This window comes from Pagrus pagrus, assembly GCF_965226575.1.
Source record: "Pagrus pagrus genome assembly, chromosome: 13".
Lineage (NCBI taxonomy): Eukaryota > Metazoa > Chordata > Actinopteri > Spariformes > Sparidae > Pagrus > Pagrus pagrus.
In genome coordinates this window covers 3,070,746-3,089,562 of record NC_140197.1, presented here as the reverse complement: position 1 = coordinate 3,089,562, position 18,817 = coordinate 3,070,746, and the positions used below count along the sequence as shown (strand labels likewise).

The following is an 18,817-nucleotide window of genomic DNA, read 5'->3' as shown; positions in this document are numbered from 1 at the left end:
AGTTTACATTCTACCATTATGACTTAGAATATTTTTTGTCTGATGTTATTATCAGAATGTATTTCATGGCACTGGCTTTGAGACAGTACTGGAAGCTTTCACATGTTACAATAAGATGTTAACTTTTCTGTCTTCGGATCTGTAATTTTCTCAGAAAGTTCCTGGAAAGACCTGTATAGCGTGGCACAAACTAAAGTGGAAGACTGATTCTTTATGTTGAAGTATTTTTTCATCAAGTCTCCTACTTGACTCAAAAGTCCACTCTCACTGTTTGTGCTCAAAAGCCTTCCACAGTTTCCACGTCAGACTTGAGTGAGTTGCATACTGGATCATGTTTGGCTTCTAAAGTAGCTGTTCTGTCACAAAGCATGCTTGAACCGCCGTGTGTTGAACTAAAAGGGGGGCCTTAATGTTAATATTCACCCCCTTGGATGTTTTCCATTTTTTGCTACTTTGTACTTTGTACTTTGTACGTCCACTTTCCTACATTTTTGAGGAATCATTGTACTCCAAACTCTAAACCTTTTACTCCACTACATTTATCTGATAGCTTCATTAAGTAGTTACTTTGCAGATTGCATGCTGCATCAGAGCCAAAATAGTGCACTGTCAAATTTCTTTGATTAGCAATTGGATTAAAATAAAAAAAAGTATTCAGGTGATCAGGAATATGAGGAGTATTACATCTGATCAGTTGAACCATAGTATACAGTACTTTTAAAGCTTAAGTACATTTAATATCAGATACTTGAAGGTTTTTACTCAAGTAGGATTATTTGTATGTGTGACTTTCACTTTTACCAGCATGATGTCTTCACTTTACAGAAGAATGACTTTGGGGTATTTTCACAGTACTGCCCAGTCCACTTCACAAAGGTTTCACTAACTGAGAACAATGATGCCCTGCATGAGTACCTCACAAGCATTTCAGTCATTTCCAATGTGAATCTCTGTTAACAATGACACTGTATCAGCCTATGTAGAGTTCAATAACAGTCAAAGAAGACACACACTGCCACACATGTAATTGATAGTTCTTTATAGTGTCAGTCCAAAGACACAACACAGTTATTGAATAAGAAATGACTGTAAGCGGTTACATGACATGGTTGTGTATTGGTTGTGTTACGCTCTCTGTCGCCTGCAACTGTGTGACACACACGTAAAGCGAAGTGTATGTCATATGTTCATGGTGATGATTTAGTTCACAACAAAAGACAAGAGTCCCAGCTCTGGTGCTCCCTACAAGAGAGAAGAGAGAGAAGAGGACATGTTAGATTTCTGATAAGTCAGTTATTCTCACACACTCTGACTCTCACATATTACATAAAGTCTTGTTATTGAATCTCTTTTCATCTCCTTTCACACAGGCGGTTTCCTCAGTCACATAGTGAGCTCACAGATTACACGCTTTTAAGACGTAAGATTCAGCTTTGACCTACATTGACATGGCTTCAAGATCATCTCTGATCCTTTTATGTCTCCCTCTGTGCCTCACTTCAACACCTCCTCCAACTCACAGCCATCCCTACCTCCCCAGTGAGCACCAACTGGGATTTCAACATCGATTTCCAGTTGAAAAGTAGGTGGTATTCTGTCTGAACGTCTAAGACGCCTATTCGTCCTCTTTTCAACCATCTTAAATGCTGTTACAGCATCACAGGGTCACAAAACACAAATCTGTGTCATCATTTTGATCATTTGTTCATTTGTAGGTTGAAGTGGAGACAGTATTGATTAGAGACTGACGGACTTGACAGTCTCAGGCAAGAGTCAGATTCTGTGAAGGGAGCAGAGGGTGAACAATGTTTCAGACTCCCAGGTTTCATGCTCTGGAACAAAGTCTGGCATATAAATCCCACTTGAGTGATTGTAGTTACTTCAACTGTCATCCTTCACTTCAAAAGTTAGACATACTGTAGGCAGGTAACACTTTGTAACAGGGCATACTTTAATCAGGAGTTTTACGTTGTAATTTAGGGTCTTATTATTGGTCAGATCAATTAAAAGTACGTATCATATGAAAAATCTATGCAGGAGCAGGTGAAGGTGAAGCTTATCTGTCAGTTAAATTACATGAATACAAAGCTAAAATGAACACGATCAGAATCAAAATATGACACATGAAATATTTGTAGCTGACATCTTTCATTTTTCAGTCAGCCCAGAGAATGGCTCCATTTAGCGTGATTAGCGTGGAGGTATTTCCCCAATCACTTCTTTGCCAGTATTGCAAATCCCAGTGACACAAGGTCTGATTTTGAACCTTTAATCAATGTCTAAACACTGAAAAAACATTTACTTTTGAACCAGTATTGAACATCTATTCACTGGTGATCACGGCCATTTGAAAGGTCTTTTCAACTGTAAAAATGCTTACTGGGTCTCATCTTTACTGGCCTGGCGTTTAACAGCCTTGTTAATCTCCCTCAGCAGAGTTTCCTTGTTGTTCTTCACGTTGGCTTTCGCTGTCTCCAGCAAAAACTCGATCTTCTCCTGGCTGTATGGAGGCTGGAAGGTGGAGAACTCCTCCCTCCTTGCTTTGAGCTCGTCTGCATCTACAGAAAACAGTGAACACCTGTTTCAGGTTTCAGTAAACTGTGTATGTGTGTGTGTATGTGTGTGTGTGTGTGTGTGTGTGTGTGTGTGTGTGTGTGTGTGTGTGTGTGTGTGTGTATGCATATATTTATTTTAAATACGATTTGATTAAAAAAGTCATGCTATGATGAAAACAGTCTTGTTTTATCATTTCATAACACCCAAATGACATTTATCTTTTACAGCAAGCAATTGTTGTTACTTCCACCCTAAAGAAATATAAAAGAATCCCAACCCATGCAGCGAACCGCTTGACACTCGCTATTATGGATCCCACTGCTTTTCTTACAGGACCCGCTGTACTCTGCCTCTGATTGTTTGCTGTCGCTGGTTAAGTTAAGGGATGAATATGCAAAGTTAACAGTTGGGAGTCAGCGTAGGCTTTGTAGCTAGTTTGTAGAAAACAGCCAGTGACAGTGCGGATACAGCAGATTATGATCTGTAATTTCCCTGCGACAGCCGTAGAGGTCAGTGTGCAAACTTACTGGGGAAACAACAGCACACTGCTAAATATCGCTAAATGTCACTTGGGTGTTGTGAATGATGAATGGTAGCTATCAGAGCAATACTGTTTGAAATAAAAATGACAGTTCATCACTTTATTGGTAGCTGAGTCAGTGATGTCTTATGGACCCAGTGCCAGGATCATTGTGTTTTCTTTAAAAGTCCTAAAGTAGTAATTCAGGGGTCTCAAACTCCCGGCCCCGTGCCTTTTCCGGGCCCCCTTCCCACTCCCTCACACTTGGTCCACACTGGCTGTTTGTGTAGTGCATGATGGCTGCGTTGCTGCTGCAGCCCGACTCCCGTCTGTCCTATCTGTTTACATGGAGTTTGCCTTTGATAATTATTGATGAATATGATGACGTGATTTTCCTTTACCCTGCTGTAGGGTGTGGTCATAGTTACATGTGAGCACTTTGACAGGTTTGTCTGTCTGTCTGTCTGTCTTTTGTTAAGATAGTGTCACACCTATACAAGATACAGTCATGAAACTTTTACAGGTGTGTAAAGATCAACATGGAGATGGGTGTGAACACATGAGCCCTGAATGCTTATGTAGTAATGCAGTAATGACACATTGTGTTGTGTTGTGTTTGTGTTTCAGTCAGAGTCATAGTTAGTTGGCAAACAACCAAAGAATCACAGTTCCTGAACTGTGAGCGCAGTTTCTGAGAGTCTAAAAAAGTCTGCAGTGTAGCTGTAACAGACCTTTACAGTTGTCTCTGTTGAAGAGCGGCATGTAGACGATGGTGGGCTCCTTCTCTTTTCCCTCAAACACGTAGCAGTCCTTCGGCCAGTCTCTGTCCTCCAGGACTGTCTCGTTTATCTCTGGGAAAGGCTTCTTCACTGCAGCCGCGTAGTCTCTGGCAAGAGTCAGAGTCTGTGAAGGGAGCAGAGGGTGAACGTTGTTTCAGACTCCCAGGTTTCACAGCTCTGGCATAGAAATCACACTTAAGTGAGTCATCCTTCACTTCAAAAAGTTAGACATAGGCAGGTATAAAGGGTTATGCTATGGTAAAGGGTTTATAATCTGTAATGTTCTTCGGTCATTATCGACTCACCCTCATGCTGATGAGAAATCCGGTGTAGTTTCTTATTCCTCAAAGTGCAGCTGGAGACCCGCGGGGGTACCCTCCTGCAGCAAAAATCCATATAACGGGCGTCAATGGTGCCCGAGACGAAAAGGTCCATAAAAATACACAAAACCTTTGTAATATTCCTCCATACTGCTCGTCCACTGCAATCCAAGTGTCCTGAAGTGGCCAGAGACACACCGGTATTTACATCCTGCTGTGAGCGATCGAGCAACACACAAACACAAGAGGGATCTGCTGCACTAGTGATTTGAAACTTCGAAACTCACAGCAGGATGTAAATACCGGTGTGTCTCTATCGCAAGTTCTGTTGATCTTGTCCGGTGCGGCTTCCGTAGTGCGAGCGGCTGTGAGGGAGACTCGCGTGAACGCGGAGCGTGCCTTCAGGCAGATGTAGCATAGTGACTGTTTAGGCTAGAAAAATGTACTAAATGACGTTGTTTCGAGTAAACTCTGGATGTCGCCACTTCAGGACACTTGGATTGCAGCGGACGAGCAGTATGGAGGAATATTACAAAGTTTTTGTGTAGTTTTATGGGCCTTTTTGTCTCGGGCACCATTATATGGATTTTTGCTGCAGGACGGTACCCCCGCAGGTCTCCAGCTGCACTTTGAGGAATAAGAAACTACACCGGACTTCTCATCAGTCGATAATGACTGAATTTTGTTCTAGAGTGAACTATTCCTTTAATAAAAGTTATAGATCAACTAAAAGTGTATATTCTCCACAGTCAAATGAGAACAAGAGGTCAAACTGATTGTTCAGTTAAATTACATGAACACAAAGTCAGCCCAGCAAATGGTTCCATTGTTCAAAAAGGGGAAGAGAGTCAATGCCGAACAAATAAAGGAAGATGTGGTTACAGCTGCAGTGATCCTTTGTCTGGTTTAAACTTGTCCCCATATAACACAACCTGGCTGGAGGTTAATGGAACGTTTGTTTCCTGTAGCTGCACAGTCTAATGCAAAGACCAGGGTGTGGTGAGGAGAGAGCAAACAGGTTTAGTTGGTATTAAACAGGCTTTTCTCATTAGAGCAACTAAAATTAACCGACAACAGTGAAACAAACTACATTTTGTTCAAGTGCAGTAACGTACCACCAGACTACAAAGCAACTTCTGCCCTCAGGCTGTGAGACTCCTCAATTCATCCTCAGCACTCTGCAGTGAAACATATTTTTAATCTTCTACAACTTATCCAACCCAGATAAGTTGGAATCCAACCCGGTGACAGGCATTAACAATAACTAGAATTATTAAACAGAAATGATCTCCTCGCTGATGGTGTCATTTGCTTATGTAGGTCAGATAGAGGCATCAGTATAAAAGGTGTAATTTGTAGAATATGGCCAGAATTCGAAGGTAGTTCCAGAAACAGAGTGGGCAGCAACTGCTGCTCTTTGCTAGCTATTCTTGGCTGTAGTAAACTACCCTTAGCTAACTGGCTCATGGCTCAGTTGGCCATGGAGCCAGTGGCCCTAGAGTTTGTCTGGGATTAGAATGACAGAATGAACACAGCTGGACACTGAACTGTGACTGAACACAGGCTTCAAGGCCGATTGAGGTCAGTTTGGCAACAGGGGATACAGTGCAGAGGTGATTCACAGACTGACCGAGACTATTAGCCTACTTGAGGGATGACAAGCCACGGCAGGTGGGGACGCGGACGCCACAGAGAGTCGGACATCAGCAGCAGTTGAAAACTACATGCTGAAAAAGAATATTTTCACATCTTACTCTGTGAATCGACGATTTATGTGGATGAAACCAGAATGTGGAAAGACAGACCAAAACTTTGTTGGTAAATTGTATTTAGTTTATTTGAATGAAGTGTGATGAGTTAACGAGGAGATTAAGCTCATCTTATTCAGACTTCAGACGGTGTCCGGTTACATTTTTTCTGTTTACTAAGAAAAATAGAAGTAAGAGTATATCATTTCTTAACATTTTGTTCATTGTTTTTTGTTCATTTATCACGCTGTATATTATTATATTATATATATATCACGACTATATTATCAGGCTATCCCCTCGGACCGGCAGGGGGCTACCTGATTAGTGTGCTAACTTCAGCAGACGTCTCTACAACACAGCACATAGACGTCTTTGATACAACATCAACACTGTTGTTTCTCCACACTGTTGGCAAGTTAAGTTCGTTTTGTGACTGTTTTAAAGTCAAATTCTGGCCATATATTACAAATTGCCCCTTTAAATTCAAACAATTTTCCAACTATATAAACCTTCTTTGTAGTAAATGTAACTTTTGATTGCACCTTTAGGGCCCGGGGGCACAGCACTTGTTCCCTGGGCCGCCGCATGCTGCAGCATGTTCTCATTATAAACAATTGAAAAATCTATGTGGGCACAGGCCCTGACTTTGGTTGGCTCATAGGCCATATGTAGTATTAGTTTTGTACTGTGTGCATTATCAGTTAGTTTCAATCAAGGGTTCAGGCTAACAGAGACACACACTTTACAGTACCTGAAACATGCTTCCACTGCTGAAATCTGGTGCGATGATGAGGTCGATGTCTCTCTTGTCTCCCAGAAATGAAGGGTAGGCTGTATTAATCATCAGCCCGGCATCTATCAGGTGGAATGTCTCTTCCAGGCGCAGATAAGGTGGAACGGTGTCGTCTGCCCAGCAACACAATTGAAGAATAGAATTTTTAAAGAAACTCACTTATTTACTTACTTACTTCTTACATGGCATTACATTATTGGAACGCATTTGCCCTTTACTGGGCACTAATTGATTTGTCCTTTTACTTTTTTAACATGCGACTATGAGGAGTCATCTTGGATTATAGAAGAGTCAGAGTCAAAGTTTGCAAACACAATTTATGCAGAAAGCAGCTTTGGGGCAACATCAGCATTCATTATAAGTCATGTTTGTGTCCACCTGATGAATCAAAGTCCAATTTTCAGTCACCTTTTAGTTCTGTTTTAGTCTCCATCATCTCCTGAGAGAAATATTTGACTCCATAGCAGCTAAATGCTCCAGTATGTTCACCAGTGACTGATGGTGTCTGTCTGGTTGGACCAATTTTGCATAAGTTCTGTTTTAATTTAGTGCAAAGTCTACATTAAATAACAGACCATACTGCCATCACAGAACTAGCTTTAGGTAACTCAAACTAACTCAAAATATCAAACAATTTCCTTTTTTTAAACTCAAACAAATGTGTTTTTGCCCAAGTTAACTGTGATGATTACTTATGATGCCTGTCTCCTCACCTTGGTGTTGGTACAGGAAGTTTGCAGTAGTTCCCCACTCCCACTTCAGAATCAGAGGAAGGACTTTCTGAATGAGATGAGAAACTACAGGAAAACACATGGAAAGAAAAATATACAAACATGTTTACATTTAAACAAAATGTGTCAGTGTGTCTACAACATTGACCAGTGTAGCGGACCCGCCTCAGCACTGCTGCATCTCACAGGAAGGTCATCTGGGGTAAACTCGAACAAACATGATTTCTTTCCCCACTTTGCAGCCACTATCAGTATGATGCAATCCAGAAGGGAGAGTTTTCTCACTTCTAAAGAAGAAGAGCTTTTAACATTTCAGACAGATTTGCAAAAGGGGCCTGGTCGGACACAACTGACACCTCCACTGGATGGAGATGAGGTCTGTTCTCCAGTTGAATGAATCAGACCTGATCTTGAATTGGCGGTGTTTGTTTAATGGCTATAAATATCAATTGGATTGTAATTAACCCTTCAGCGTGAATCTCTGTCTGCCACAACCCTGACACAGAACACATGAAACTTTAAATACCCCCCTTTTTCCTTTACACGGGAGCCTGGTCAGATAACAACCAAGATCAGAAATCTGCCTGCATTACAAACTGATTTGAACATTAAATAATTCTATCTTTGCAGCAACCTTTAAAATCAGTATGAAGTGACTGTTTTATTCATTCCTCGTAATGCTCATCACGTTCAGTTAAAATTCTTTGTCACTTTTTTCCTTGTTACTTCTTTACCTTTTTGCTCCTTTTTTGTCATGTGTGCTAGTTTCTACTTTTTCTAATAGGATTCAACACCAACTGAGTTTTTTTAAAACTTAGCTTAAAGTTTTATACAACCTTGTGGTTTTTCCTGAATAAAGCCAGTAGATCCAAAGTAATACTTTCCCATCAACCAGCTGAGACCCAACCAGACGACCCGTCTGTCCTATGCCTACGAACACTGATTGTCTTCCACTCACCATCGAGAAGAGACTTGGCAGAGCACCTCAACCAGACCACACTTTGTCTCTGGGACCACAACACCAAGAGTTTGCCATGAAAGGGTTCCTTTCATTGCATCCAGTGCTTTGCTTGTGACGGAGTTCTCAACTCTTGAACGGCCTTCATATCTAAAGTAGGCTAAACCACCCTCTCAACTACTCATGATGCTGTGCCCCTAAAACGAGTGTGCCATACACTGACCATCTATATCCTCCAGATTCTGGCTCCAGGTCTCCACCGCTGTCAGCAGCTCCAGACTCCACTGTTTAGAAAGACCACTTCTTTCCTCCTCACTCCTTGACTGCCGCCATGCAGACTCATTATGATTTACCTTGTCTGCAAAAGATACAAATCTCATGGACACTGTGGCATTTTGAATCAGACATCTGCTGTGTCATTATTTCATCACAGACACAAAATAGTTGAATTGGGAGGAAAATTGAAACATTGATGGCGTTCCTGAGTATCAGTGCTGCAATCTTGTGAATTAGCTTGCAGCAACCAAAACATGGATTTAATGAACAAATGTGATTGAGGTGCTCAATTTTATAATTAACCATCTGAGCATCATTATCATCATCATCATCATCATCATCATCAATACCTTCTAGTAGTATTTTCTGCAGCTTGTCCAGGTCAGAGAAGGCAGCAGGACCCTGAATGGTGCTTCTGGTCATGGCAACTAGTTTCTGAAGGGCATTGTACACATGCAGGTACTCTGCTGCATTGTCTATATGTACACACACACACACACACGCACACACAGTTGTGATGACTGTTTCACTTCAACAAGAAATGTATCCCTGCATCTAAAGATGTATTTGGTGAGTGTAAAACATATCAAACAGAGGTTACCAGTCAGCCAGGAAGGGATGAAGTCTCCGATAGTATCCTCATCAGCCAGTGCACTACTAAGAACATCTGTATGGTTTCCATGTGCAAGCGTGCCCACACACACACACACACACACACACACACACACACACACACAGTTGTGATTACTGTTCCACTTCAACAAGAAATGTATCCCTGCAGCTTCTAAAGATGTATTTAGTGAGTATACAACATATCAAACAGAGGTTACCAGTCAGCCAGGAAGGCATGAAGTCTCCGATAGTATCGTCATCAGCCAATGCACTACCAAAAACACCTGTATGGTTTCCACATGCAAGCGCACGCACATGCACACACACACACACACACACACACACACACACACACACACACACACACACACACACACACACACACACACAAAATCAGTTTGAGAAGGAGGATTAATATGCATTCATGATCAACACATTGCTTTAGTGTTTTCTTCAGTATTTTTCTGTGTTCCTCTCATTGGCTTGAGGAGTCCTGACCTCATTAAAGGAGGTGATGTCATGTTCAGTGCATCTGTGCAGGAATCAACAATACTTTTACTTTACGATAATTTACTTGGGAATGGGGCAAGGCTCACCACTTTTTCAAACATATGAGCTGAATAAAGAGGGACACCAGCTGCCCTTGCACTATCCTATCAAGCTGTGTGACCCAGACAACATCGCGAGCACTATCCACTCTGGGTTAGTGCACACCACCCAACTGGATAGCGCAGCTGTACAACTGGACAGCATGCAAAGTCTGCTCGTTATTGAGAACTCATAGTGACTTCACAATAAGAGCACCATGCTTAATGCTGTAGTTACCACTCTACTGCTGCCATGAAACAGCTTGCTTAGCCTGTGAACACACACCTTGTAGTTGGACCATGTCCATCTCTGGCTTCTGTTCCAGCAGCTCTCCACCGTGGAATCTGCTGCCCAGCAGAGAAGTCTCAACAAAGGCACCCAACTCAGTGAAGCCGGCCTCATGAGGGCTCACCTCGAACCATTTTCCTGACAGACAGAGGGCCAATTTTACACATAATACCAGTCAGTAGTTCACTACTGTATGTACTGCTAGTCCTAATGTGTGTGTACCTTCTATAGGCCCATTAGAAAGATGATGCTTCTCTATGGCGCAGTAGATGGGGTAAGGGTTGGAGGCATTTCTGCTGGCCTCATCAGAGAGACATCGTAGGTGCATCTGATGAAACACAAGTTATTTCTCTGATGGACCGCATACAGAATACTTATTACTTTATTGTTACTTATTTATTACTTACTTATTGCTGTGTTTCAAATGGGAAATACTCAAAAAAGTTCCTGGTACCTGTTTCATGATCCCAGCAGAGGTCAAAAACCCCCAAACATCAGTGAGAGAGAAGTGCTCCTCCTTTGACCTCTCATCCAACCATCCCAGAGCCAGCTCCACCTCGACCCCAGGACCAGATAGCCTAGCCACTGCTCCGTCCAGTTTGTGGTTGCTCCACTCTGGGTCACTGTACAGGGAGGACATGGACCTACCAGAGGAGACAGGTACACATGGGTCAAACTGTCATGGTGAAAAACTAAACATTCTTTTCTGTACAGTAAGTAATTAGCCGCTGGGTTGGTCCACCGCTTTGGTCCAGACTAAAACATTTGGACAAATATCTATTATCAATTGCTCACGAGGGGTGAGAACCAGTAAGTGACATTTGATCAACTTCACAGGAGGGCCAAAACAAAAAATGTGATGTGAATGTGATGAAAGTATCCTTATTAATATAAGTAAGTAAATTAATGTCCTTTCGGACATTGTTTGTTTTGTTCAGTGTTAGGTCTTTTGGTTTTTGATTAATAACACCCCATGAAGAATCGCCACCTTACTGAAGTGGAGGAGTTTGTGTTTCCCTATGATCCTGGGAACTATGTTGTAGAAGGCAATAGCTCCTCGTAGGGTCTCACAACGGAAATTGGTCTCAGGGGAGGGATCAGACTAAGAGCGAGAAAGAAGACTCTATGATTCAGCAGTCACAGAATCATAGGGCGAGTACCTCGCTTGGTGTGGGGACCAACCGCTTGGGTGGCCCAGGGGTTTCCTGAAGCAGCAGACAGGTACCAGCAGGCCAAAAGGGCTGCAGCTTTGGTGGTTGGTGAAGCAAAACCTTGGGTGTGGGAGGACTCCTGGGAGGCTATGGAGAAGGACTTTCATTTGGCCTCAAAGACATTCTGGTAAACCATCCGGTGACTCAGAAAGGGAAAGCAGTGTTTAGCCCAGATTATGTTCAGCAGGGGAGGAGAACTTCTGACCCAGACTGGCGATATTGTCTGGCAGTGGAAGGAGCACTTTCAGGAGCTCCTGAATCAACTAACATGTCCGCTGCAAAGGGGGCAGAAATCTCAGGGGAAGACTCGTCCATATACCTGGCAGAGGTCGCTGAGGTAGTCAAGAAGCTCCCACCGGCAAGGCACCTGAGGTTGTGATTTGCTCTGAAATACTGAAGGCTCTGAACATTGTTGGGCTGTCTTGGTTTATACGCCTTTTCAGTGTTGCATGGAGGTCTGTGACAGTACCTCTGGAGTGGGAGACCGGCAATGTGGTTCCTTTTTTAAAAAAAAAAGGGGGGACCAGAGGGTGTGCTCCAATTATTTTGGTATCACAGTCATTGTGTGTTGTGAACTTGGAGAAGGACTACGACCGTGTCCCCTGGGGAGTAGTGTGGGGGAGAGCGCCGTGTCCGTGTGCTCAGCACAAAGTCAAATACGTTTCTAGTGAGTTGTTGGACTCCGCCAGGGATGTCCCTTGTCCCTGATCCTGTTTCTGTTATTCATGGACGGGATCTCAAGGTGCAGCCATGGCGAGGATAGTGTCAGCACCTCTAAGTCTGAGGCCATGGTTCCCTGCTGGAAAACATTGGATTGCCCCCTCTAGTTAGGGCATGACCTCCTGCCTCAAGCTTAGGAGAAGGAAATGGTGGCGTGCACAGGTGCAGCAGCTCATTGGTCTCTCTTTTCAAATCTGTGTCAAGCAGACTATGAATATAGTGGACTGGACCTAATCGACATTGGATTTAGGTGCAATTTACCCATTTAAAAAAATAAATACAATTTAAGTATTCTTTTGGCCTTTTATGGCTTTATTGATAGGACAGCTCAGAGATGACAGGAAACAGAGTGAGAGAGAGGGGAGGGTGACACGCAGCAAAGGGCCACAGGTCTGACTTGAACCCCAGGCCGCTGCAGTGAGGACAAGGCCTCTGCACACGGGATGCCCGCTCTACCAACTGAGCTAATGGGCACCCCCAATTTACCCATTACAAGAGACTTTTAGAGGGCTCACAAGATACAGGAGGACATAGCAAGACCACTCGAGTCACCATGGATTGTAAGCTGGCCCAGCAGGCGACAAAGGCAGAGAAGAAACAGAAGCAGAAGTGAGGATGCCGGTCAGGCCTTTTGAACAGGCTAAGGAGGCAACCACACAAACCTCCGCTTCCGAGCATCTTCCTTACAATCACCAAATCCATTACCCATAAATGGATGACCTGGAGCTGCTGATCCCTTCCGACTGCTTCGTATGGACCTGCTGGGTGTTGATTACAACCAAAAGCTGGCTACACCCATTCATCCCCAACACCGCAGTGCAGCTAGCAGGCTGCTAGTTACCTGCAGGACATAGGCAGGGAGTCGGGTAAGAGGGGGGCTCTGCGTCTACCTTAATAATGACTGGTGTACCAACAGCAGTGCATCAGACCAGCTTTTTGGTCTATGGCGCTGTCGCTTTCTGCTGCCTCAACATAGCAATCAGCCATCAACGTGCCTGACCACGCCTCATTTTAAAACCAACACCGCCAAGGGCACACAGGTGGACTCAAGTACATTTGCTATTTTAACAACGTGGCCGCAGGGTGTGGAAATGACAACTGTGTCGGTCTGAAACGAGCAATTGCAATTGCTGAGCGTAAGAGAGAGCCCATTGTGTTTTTATTTCTCACATCTGTTCAGCTGAACTTTACTTCTTTTAAAGTTTAACATTAAATCAGTAAATAAAAAAAGACTTCAGCTGAGTGAAACTGGAGAACAGATGACAGAGGCGGCATTTAAGCGGCCCACTTATGTGAATCTTGCAAGTAAATGAGTCTTCCATTCCTGCAAATGTTTCACAATAAAAGCCTTGTAAAAAAAAAAAATGGTTTTCTCTCCACTGAAACACAAGGGCTTTTAATTTCAAATGGATACAGGAAGTGTTGAGTTTGTATTAACAATGTAGTGCAGTAACTTCAACAGGGCAAACAGGGGCAGCAGATAAAAACGATGCTTCATTCTGCAGGCTACAAAAACAGCGTGGAAAGCTAATGAGCTGTACCAACTCATTACTGATGACGAGTGATGAAATTATGAAGTTTTCTCTTGTGGACTTCAGTCTGAGTAGAAATTCTCAGCTCTGGTACATAATAACAAGACATATGTAGCTGAGCTAATCGGCTACCCTGGGTCTCGTGTTAACTAGCTCATGCTGCTGGTTCTCTTCACCTGACGTTACACCTGACAAATACAGGTTCAGTTACTTGGCACAAAAACAAACCGGTTGAAGATTGTTTACCTGACCAGCAAACTACCAACCGAACTGCCCAACCCCAACTGTGATCATTGTTACCATGTTGAGCCAGAAACTCCTCCCAGGTAGAGCAGAGTGTCCAACAGACCTTCGTTTTCCATCTGATAGAGGGAACCCACCAGACCCACAGCTGCCCTCTGACCCCCACCTGACGGCAACAGAGCGATGTGGGGAACCAAACCCTGGTTGGAAAGATGATGGAGAGATGCTAAATTTGATAGGCTAGGCTAAGCTAATTGCATTGGACAGTCAGCTGAAGTATAAGAGGATGTTAGTAATGAAAGTCCAATATTTGCTCTCCTTTAAGTTGTAGTTTGGGCTCCACCAACTTCTGAGAAAATATTTGGCTCTTCAGGGTTTAGGGTGCAACAGTAGAGACAATATGTACTGTCAAAAAAACTAAATTAAATGTCTTAAAGGAACAGTTCAGCCAAAAAGTAAAATTCAGTCATTATCAAATGTTTTGTGGACTATGAAACTTCACCTGACTTCCCGTTTGCATGGGGGTGAGTAGATACAAGACACTCGGTCATTTAGTCGTCATTATACAACACAGGGTTATATAACGAAATTAAAGTTTGCAAACTCTTTCATGCTACACATATTACTGAACATAAATACGATTATTAATATACAAATATTCCTAAACATGTAGAGCATCTTTTGAATCTGCGTCAGGGTAAATGTAAGCAGCAGCAACAAGATGTTGTGGTCGAGACAGATAATGACTGCATTTTCATATTTGGGTGAACTTATCCTTTAAATATATTGGAGTCTACTGTCTTCCTGTGAGTATCTAAAGCCTTCAAAAATGTTAATACAAGATGTGACATGTTCATAGAAATAGAAGAGACAAAGACAGTGAGAGTCTGAGTCTGCCCTGAAGTCTGACAGGTTCATTTCTTACTTCAGTACAGTTGATTCCCAGGCTGCTGAGTGTCTTCAGCACCACTTGTTTCCTCTGACGGACATACTCTTGTTCACCAGCACACAGAGACTGGGACTGACGGACGGCTTTCTGGACAGAGTCAAGGACAGCTAACAGAATTAGAGTCCACTAGATATAACAATAGTGAATAATAATAATACATTGTATTTCTGGCCGATTAGGGAGTAAAACATAATAATATGAGCCCTTTTATATATGTGTGTGTGTGTGTGTGTGTGTGTGTGTGTGTGTGTGTGTGAAACTTGTCTTGTCTTTCTTGTCTGTCTACATATTATATTGTATATTGCCAGGACAGACGAGCTAACATATTTGAAGTCTTTGAAATTACCCCCAAATTACCACAACAGTTGCCTCATGTATTTAAAATCATGATTGAGAGTCCACTGGAAATAATAATGGTGAACAATAATAATAATACAAATAATACAATTATGAGGCATGTTTTAAAACAGAGTTACATCAAGATAATAAAATCAAGATGGAAGACTTTTTGAGTGTTTTAGGCCATGAAAGACAATAATAGACGCAAAAAACAAACCCAGAAAATAAGATTTAAAAAAGGGTGAAATAAACGAATATACAAATACTGAGGTTAGTTTTGAAGAAACGAAGATAGAAGAATCCTCCATTTCATCCCAGAGTTGAATGTGACTTAAACTTTTAAATGTGTTACACTATTCCACATATTTTATATATCAACCAAGTATTTCTACACATACAAGGAATTTGACTCTGGATTTGACAAACAATCCACATAGACATAGTATTAGGTTAGCAGGGCCTGATTTATATGTGTAATTTCCTGGTGAATGTCATTATACCTATCATGCTATCAATGTACAAACTAAATTCTTTCCTATTCATCTCTCACCTTAGAGGCAGCTGCATTTCCCTCCATGTTGTCCATCGCTGATGTCAGTGTTAATGAGTTTATGAGAAATCACTGACGCTGAAAAACTTGTACTGTAGCTATGTAGTTATTCTGTGCGTCGGGGCGTGTCATCAGTAGGTCAGCATCAGCCCACAAAGTTGTGTAAGTCCTGTCCCCAAAAAATGTGCAATCAGGCTTCAACAAGTAGCCTACGTGTTTTACATAATTATCTTTTGCAGAACAAAACAGAAGGGTGTGTAGATTTATATATGAGATATAAATGAGAGCGTGACTGATGGAAATGAAAGGTCCCTTCTCTCCTGTTCTGCCTTATTCACAGTTTTACTTCTGATCAGATGTTGCAGCGTTTTCCTTCCTTTGAGGGGCTGTTCAGGCTTCATCAGGCCAGAGCATGTACCAGGAGCAAATCACACAACATTCAAAAACAAGTGGTTTTGAATGTTACCAGTGTTCAGTGACTGATGGACTGTGTGTGTCGCTTTGAGCCTGCTGACCAGGGACGGTATGGGCATTATGGGCAGCCGCCCAGGGCAGCATTTGTGGAGTGGCGGCATGAGCGCCCGCAAAAATAAATAAAAAAGCGAGCGGACAGTCGCCCACTGTAACCGGCTCTGTAGCAGCCGCCTCTGGGCTTATCTCATCTCTTCGGATCGACCACCTTCATCCTTGAATTTGTTCGCATTAATTTCTTCCGGTTTTTCTATTGCTCATTTTCACGTCAAGTCAACTATGTCATGTTGCCGTGTGAGGAGTCTGTTTCGTAAAGGTGCGTCTGCTGCTGCTGAGAGAGTCTCACATACAGGGGTCAAGGAAGAAGGGGGGGGGGGATAGGTTCACCTACTGGACCTTGCAGCCTTATGCTAAATTTTTTGGATACATTTTCCCTGCATCAATACACCATAATGACAAAGCAGAAACATCATTTTAGAATTGTTAGCACATTTATTAAAAAGGAAAAACTGAAGTATCACATTGACATATGCATTCAGACCCTTTACTCAGCCCACCTGGATTTGGGGATTTTCTGGCGTCTGCAGATCCTCTCAAGCCTTGTCAGGGACCGTCAGTGGACGGCCATGTTTAGGTCTCTCAAGGGACAAAACGATTTTAGCATAAGGCTGCATCATAACAAAATGTGAAAAAGTGAAGTTGTCTGAATACTTTCTGAATTTACTGTACAATAACTCAAACAAACACTGTGAGAGTCAATCATTTTATTTAAAACAAATAAAGATAAAAATCATCGCCCATAGCCTGATTTGTGTTTCTAGAGAAGGCAACTGGATGTTGCCCTTGCGCGCATCCAAGAAATGATCCCCTGGTGTTGTGCTCACAAGTTCAACTACACCTGCTACCTGTCGTGCAAGTGTGCGTCAATGTCACAGCTGGCTGCTGATCATCCTGAAGTACTAGATCATCCTGTCTAGTACTACCTAACATCAGAGTACCACAGTCCCTACCTGAGGCAGCTGAGGGACAAGGTGGGTTCAGGAAATTCTCAGATTACAAGGATTTAAAGCTGCCAAGGATCTGAAGAGATGAGACTTGCTGTTGTAAAGGCTCTTATTTTCTTGAGTCTTCTCACACTCTCTACTTACCTGCCTCCTTTCCTTTCCTTTCCTTTCCTTTCCTCATCACTCTCAAATTGGTTCTTTTGTCACACCTCATTTAATTGCTTAAGTTCACCTGAGCCTCCCCTATTTGAGTCTTGCACACCCGTTTATTCAGTCTTTGTTCACCTTCACATGGGGCGGTAGTCTTGGTAAGAAGTTTTCTCACTTAGTCATATTTACCTGAAGTTTAATTGAGAACTTATTTACCATCATTTAAGAGAGATGAGATTTATTTGACTTTGACATTCATTTCTAATCCTTGGTTTGTTTTCCTTCAGATTAATCAATCCATGTGTGTTTTTAGTGCATCAATATGCTTTAATTATATCTTAAAGTGGAGAAATAAATCTTGGAAGTATTAAAATTCAAGTTTCCTGGAATTCCTGCATTCTTGTCGCTGCCCATGATGATAATCATTGCCCCCTGAACCTCCTATTTAACACTGACGTGCAGTCCATTGTTGATATCATGAAAATCTTCTGGGTGAATCCACTCAGTCTGGACAAATATGAGTTTGTTAGCTTGTCAACTGCAACTGTTGCCCTGCCAGATGTGGCCATTGACCCGCTTGATGCCCTCTTCAAACCCAGCCAGGTGTACCAAGTCCAAAGGACCAAGGGTGGACCACAGCTGTGTGCAGCTGGAAATCCAGTGAATACTCAGTCCTCCAGCAGCAGGCGCCATCAATACTCCTGTAAGTATCTCCTGTAGTACCGTGTCTCAACAGTGGTCTGAATTGCATGGGACAAACCTGTGCCAACCAAAACACTGAGGAAGGCCCTGTTACAGACTGACAGACTCAGATGTTGATGATGATGATGACAGAATTGGTGGCATGGTGTCTCGGGAAGGTTGGATTGCATTTTGACTTAACACATTTTGAATGCATCTGTTTATAAACACATTCAACCGTTTTTGACTCAGAGAGGTGCTGATTTAGTGGACACTATGTTGTAGGGATGTAACGATATATATCAAATTTTCGATATCGCAATAAAAAAATGCCAAATACCATTGTGGGCGTGTGATATCACATATCACGTGGTTATTTTGCTCGTAAAGCTCATGGATCTAAAAGAGAAATCAGCAGGAATGCCCTCTACTATCTCTCCTTGTCATTGAATTGTTCTGTTTGACTGGCAGAGCCTCTCATCATACTAAAACAAAATACGGTTCCAGGCTCACATTGAGCGCCATTACAGCCCAGATTTAAAACCCTGGCAGGAAAAGCTGAAGCTCACTTCTCTCACTGACAAGAGAAAGTGATTGACTGAAGCATAAGAGGGACAGAAAGAGTGTTCAGCTGTTAAGAGGTGGTGAGATTGATTTTATACAGTTGGTTGAGAATGTTAGGATGTGAAATGAGTTAACAAAAAAGAAAAAAGGGGAAACTCAAGGTAAACTGTCAGACATTATGAGGTTCCAGACCTTTACTTGAGGAAATTTTCTCTAACTGGACCCCTTTGA

General features: G+C 42.4%; 1 protein-coding gene across 1 annotated transcript; it reads right to left on the bottom strand.

The window, feature by feature from the left end:
* Positions 1–1,022: 1,022 nt before the first annotated feature.
* LOC311267767 (cytosolic phospholipase A2 gamma-like) lies at positions 1,023–15,752 on the bottom strand (the record flags this gene model as incomplete). The annotated part of the gene is made up of 14 exons (XM_084370997.1): positions 1,023–1,242; positions 2,381–2,558; positions 3,808–3,979; positions 6,678–6,832; positions 7,433–7,516; positions 8,632–8,766; positions 9,035–9,160; positions 9,286–9,351; positions 10,170–10,310; positions 10,395–10,500; positions 10,627–10,816; positions 13,936–14,078; positions 14,804–14,914; positions 15,717–15,752. 14 exons carry the CDS (start codon positions 15,750–15,752, stop codon positions 1,206–1,208), a joined length of 1,680 nt encoding a protein of 559 aa, XP_084227123.1. The 3' UTR covers positions 1,023–1,205.
* Between the last annotated feature and the right edge of the window lie 3,065 nt (positions 15,753–18,817).